At 40.0% G+C, this 5,579-nt stretch overlaps 1 protein-coding gene across 1 annotated transcript; it reads right to left on the bottom strand.

Annotated features, from left to right (window-relative positions):
* Nucleotides 1-465: 465 nt before the first annotated feature.
* LOC140732725 (immunoglobulin lambda-1 light chain-like) lies at nucleotides 466-4,708 on the bottom strand. Its single transcript, XM_073055397.1, has 3 exons — nucleotides 4,591-4,708; nucleotides 4,122-4,466; nucleotides 466-867 (listed from the first exon to the last, which is right to left on the bottom strand). The coding sequence occupies exons 1-3, from the start codon at nucleotides 4,637-4,639 to the stop codon at nucleotides 545-547; spliced, it is 717 nt and encodes a 238-aa protein (XP_072911498.1). The 5' UTR covers nucleotides 4,640-4,708; the 3' UTR covers nucleotides 466-544.
* Between the last annotated feature and the right edge of the window lie 871 nt (nucleotides 4,709-5,579).

The raw sequence follows: 5,579 nt of genomic DNA, 5'->3' as shown, positions 1-5,579 counted from the left end.
ATATGAGGATCGTCCCAGACCCACTATTTTCGCCCGTTCTATATTCATCAATCGTCCTCGGTTGAATGTGTTCCTTCATGACAAATGACTGTGTGTCTGTGCGTACACGTGTGTGCGCTTTTATAGCTCTTTCTTTTACATCAAGGTAATATCATTAAAGAGAAATTTAAAATATATTTCTGCTTCATTCGGAACTCGAAAGAAAAGTCATGAAAACATGTTGCATATCAGACTGGATCGTTAATCTTATTGGGTAGCTGTGGTCGAAATTATCAGCAGTCTGGCAAGAACCAAGAATGCCATCTTCAGATTACGGTCATTTGCTGAACATCTGGGAATGACTTTAACTGAGACTAATTAACATTGGAGCTTGAATTAAGAATTATACTCATTCAATAGAATGGCATTTAAACCTGACAAAACTTAAATGTGGTATCTGAACGCAAATACTGAACTGCAAAAGAATAATGTTTTAAAGCTATTTTAATGAAGGAAAAGACGGATAAAATAAGCTTTTCATCTTTATTAAGTTTGAAATATAGTTTTAGATACAGCTGGATCTCTCGATCGTTGCTACAAACGGGTTTGCTAGAGCCTCGTGTTTAACCACGCAGGAGTAACGCTCGTGTGAGCTCCATTCTGAGGCTGGCAGAGTCAGGTAACTGCTCACACTGAACGTGTTGTCCGTGTCCTGAAGGACAGGGCTCGTCTTAACGCCATCGCTTTTCGTACGTCTGTCCACGGTCCATTCAATGCCCACAGCTCCCGGATTAAAACGGCTCACCAAACACACCAGTGTCGCTGTGCCCTTTCCCGTAATTTCTTCTGTTGAAGGCCGGAGGACGGTGACAGCGGGGCTCTGAGGATCTGTTTAAAACAAGGTGCCAGTTTAGTATAGGTTGAGTAACTGTTTCTGTTAAAACATCCCTCTTGTTTAAAATGCATTTATTATTTCATATATTCCTTCATCGTAATGAACAAATATTTCTTTTTCGTTTTCCGATTTCAATCTGTTAAATTAGAAATGAAAAAATTACCACCTAAAATCTCCCGTGATATTTGTTTTTTTGCGACACTGGGGCACAATATTTATAGTGGGGTAAAATGAATGATTTCGGCTGGTGTTGTAATCGGCATTGAATGAATGAATGAAATTAATTTATTTTGGTCGGTACAAACATAACAAAAAGCATCATTTATAACGATGATTTCATAGGAGAAAATTACAACAAAAACATAGATATTCTTTAAAACAGGCCAAAAGGGTACAGCTTATTACGCCTACCCCTCTTACTTACACAACAACATATCTGGCGTCAATCATCACGTCAAAAAAAAACATAATCTTTTTACACAAAATCCAGTTCCAAATATCGTATACTTATATTGCTTCCATTCATTTTAAATTTCTAAGTTTCCACCGTTTCTACTTCTACCTTAGACACTTTCACTTCATTCAAATCTTCCGTCATCAAGACAAGAGGCAGAAGTCTAATACATGTTTTGCTTAAAAGCTGGGATTAGTACAAGGGGCTCTCAACCTCTTTATGTCATAGACCCCTACTATTAGCAGAGAGATGTGCAGACCCGAGGTTGGGAACCCCTTGAATAGTGTATTTACTTCATCTTAGCCATCGGAATACAGAGTTTGCTTTACGCAATATAAAATTACAGACTGCCTGTATAGTAAATCACTTTTGGACAGTTTAATATACCTGTTGAAAGATTATTTTTCCACTTAAAGTAAATAATTCAAATCTGGTTTGTGCAGGGTAGCGGATCTTTTCCTTACACTCACCACTGTCGAAACCACTTTCTTATAATATTCACGACCTAGGTGGTAAAGAGAGGGAATACAACTGTGTTCATCTAATATCGTTCAGATCTACGGCTCAACGTGGTTTACTTTCATAGTTTTAAGTAATTTCTCGTGCAAAGTTGAAAAGCTCGCTGTCCTGTGTTTGCATTTTTAGTGTAATGAGAACTATAATGATAGATTACTTTCACTGATTTACTTCCCGTTATGCCGCTGTCGTTCAGGGCAGTAATAAAGATCCTCAATCTATGTCTACAGAATGAATCGCACACAGATAGAGAGGAATATTTCATTGCTATTTCCGTAACAAACTTTGACCTGCCAGGGTTGTTATCCCTGAGATGAACTCCCTGGATGGCGTAAGGATCACTCTTAGTCTGGCCTCTGCCCTTTGACCTGCTGGGCATGGTTGACACTATCAAAAAGCAAAGCACAAGGCCATGACAATCGCCAACATAGCTCTCCGGGTCAATCAGCCACGCATGTCTTCAAACCCTACGATAAGGTGGTCCTCTTGGAAATTGATTTCCACATGGTGACCCAAGAGCATCACGATTTTAAATTGTCAAATTTCAGTATCACAATTGGCAGAAAAGTCTGTCTGCCATGTTTGCACATATTGACTTTCCAATGTAAGATAGAAATAATACCAATAGTTGAAAACATAAAATACTAAAAGGCGTCTGCTAATAACTATATAACCATATAACAATTACACATAACCAAGCCATCTCAGCATTTCTAGTCCGTGCCAAACGCTTACTCTCATCGAATCCCAACCAACTGCACTCAGCATATAAACCTCCATTCCTTTCCTGTCCATATACCTATCCAATACGACATATCGAACCGGCCTCCACCACCTTTACTGGAAGCTCATTCCACACTGCTACCACTCTCTGAGTAAAGAAGTTCCCCCTCCTGTTAACCCTAAATTTTTGCCCCTTAACTCTCAACTCATGTCCTCTTGTTTGAAACTCCCCTACTCTCAATGGAAAAATCCTATCCACGTCAAGTCTATCAGTCCCCCTCATAATTTTAAATACCTCTATCAAGACCTCCCTCAAACTTCTACGCTCCAAAGAATAAAGACCTAACTTGTTCAACCTTTCTCTGTAACTTAGGTTCTGAAACATAGGTAACATTCCAGTAACTCTGCTCTGTACTCTCTCTATTTTGTTGATATCTTTCCTATAATTGGGTGACCAGAACTGTACACAATCCGCCAAATTTGGCCTCTCCAATGCCTTGTACAATTTTAGCATTACATCCCAACTCCTATACTCACTGCTCTGATTTATAAAGGCCAGCATAATAAAGATTGAGAATTTCCATTCTAATATCTGCGAGCCACTCTTCGAAGCCCGTTCTGGTCTAAAACGGTGCAAGTTTGTTTCAAATTCCATTCAGATTCAAATTTAACTCTATACAGCAAAACACTGAAGGTTGGTTTCAAAATCCCTTGGCGGTTTAATATAAAGATTTGACGGCTCAAACTGGCGATGAAAAAAAAAAATAGGACAATGATTAATCTAGCAGTTAGTCGTCTCAGTGACATCTCAATGAGTTTCCTTGTAATTAATGGACTAATTGATCCGTTGTTTTTGATATTCTGTTTCTCTAGGCACCTCAAGAATTTGCATTAACTGCCTTGTTCATCATTATCTAGGTCTCTGATGGCAAATATGGTACCAGTTTTCTTATTTTTTCGAAGAATGTAAAGAGACACACGAACAACTTGACCAAGGTGGCGAATGATTTAAAAAAAATCATATTTTCAGCGTGTCGGAGATAACTAGATACTGAGGAAAATTTCAGAAAGATTCTAGCTTATTGCAATGGATCCAACCGCCTTCATCATCTATCTTTCTTCGTCTTTGCAAGTTTGTGATTTTTGAAGAACCCTCAAGGGTCCAGTGATCTGTAGCTAGCAGATAGCTTAAGGTTCTGACGGGCATCAGCCCAAAATGGTGTCATCAGCAAAGGTGCATCCACCAACTGATGCAATTAAAATTCGGGAATTTAGGATTATACTTATAAACTAACGATAGAAATAATTCTGCACCTGGTTTAGCAATTAGCATTTCGGCTTCTACAAAGCCAGCTCAAACTAAAGAAACAACAGAGCGGCATTTGGCGGTTCGGCCGCGCGAGTTCAATTAAATTATCAAAGGATCGTTACTCGTGGCTGGATATTTGAAAAGATCCACCATTTGTTTCGAAGCCACCCTTAGACGACACAGTTTTAATTATTGTTCACGTAAGTACCAAAAGGCAAAGCGCATTGAATTGATATTTTACTTACTGCCAATTCCCAGCCTCGTTCCTTTGCCGAAGATTAAAGCATTTTTCCAGACAGCACAGTAGTAGTCTGCCGCATCCTCCGACTGGACGCTCGATATTGTCAATGTTGCCGTGTCGCCGGATACTGAGCCGCCGAAACGGTTCGGAACTCCCGAGCCTCTGTTAATGCTGCTCCCCGAATAATAGTAGAACAGATACCGAGGAACTTTTCCGGGAATCTGCTGGTACCAGGCGACATTGTTACTTCCTAAAGAGGATCCAGACAAGGTGCAGGGTATTTGGACGGTCTGCCCCAGAGATGTGGATTTCGAAGGTGGTTGATTCATTGCAACTTCTGCGTTGATATCTGGAAACATTCAGAGGGAAGGAAAAATGTGCCGAGATTAATATTCGAGTAATACCAGAAGTGCGAGAAGAATGTCATTGAATAGTATTTCAGATTCAATATAATATCCATAGAAAATACTCACAAATTGCAGTGAACACCAGAGTACTGACCACACGAACCCAGCAAGACATTGTAATTAATTGAGTGAAGCTCACACAAGGTGCAGCGAGTAAGTGGCGTCTCAACTTTTCAGCTCGCTTATGAATCCTGTGACGAGCTGGCACTGCGCGTTCCCTATTTATGCAAATCAGTTCAAACAGAATGGCACATTGACACCAATCACAAGTTGACAATTTTTTTCCGGTGTCAAATTAATTTCAAGTTGTTAGCCAGATAAGCATTTGGTCTCGAGTTGTGTATTTCGCTAATATATGTTAGATAAAGAACTTCTCCTCTCGTCCCTTCAGTTGCACGCTATATTAAAAATACGCAAACTCACTCCATTACTAAAGATGGCGTGTCCGAGATTTGTGAAAGGAAGAGATGATAAATAAAGTAGTGGCAACTATTAACGGATCTGTCGGATTGTTAATGAAGTCCAAGCCACTTATCTGTATATTTTTAGAAAACTCAGTACCGACTTGTAAAGAGCTTGGAAAGATTATGGAAGGCTTATTTTTCAGCAGCTCCCTAATCACTCTACTTTACTGAAGATATTCAGAAGGAAAATTGAGAGAGATATTGAATCGAGCAGACCGCTTATTGCGTGTTGTGAATAATTAAAAGTGAATCAATTGGATTCAGCTGTTGCCGAGGGTAGTTCACTATAAATTCTGCCAAACTTAAGTTAATATGGGGAACTATATTTACATGTAACCACAGGTGCCTTAGCCCATTTGATGTACATAGCGTGTGGCAAGGTGAAGATACGTCTCTGCCTAAGGAGATGTAAGGCGTCCACCACTAGCCTGCAGGACACCGTAAGGTAATGTGTCACAGCTGCTTAGCCCCGCGATCAATGTCACGTGAAGCAGGCGAGCAGGCAGTGTAAGGTCGTATGAGCAACTAGTGTACAGCAGAAGGCCTGGTTATGCGACCACTGACCACAGGCAGACAATCACTGAAGAGTAT

Source organism: Hemitrygon akajei, chromosome 9 (genome assembly GCF_048418815.1).
Source record: "Hemitrygon akajei chromosome 9, sHemAka1.3, whole genome shotgun sequence".
NCBI classification, from domain to species: domain Eukaryota; kingdom Metazoa; phylum Chordata; class Chondrichthyes; order Myliobatiformes; family Dasyatidae; genus Hemitrygon; species Hemitrygon akajei.
This window is presented reverse-complemented; position numbering and strand designations above follow the sequence as displayed.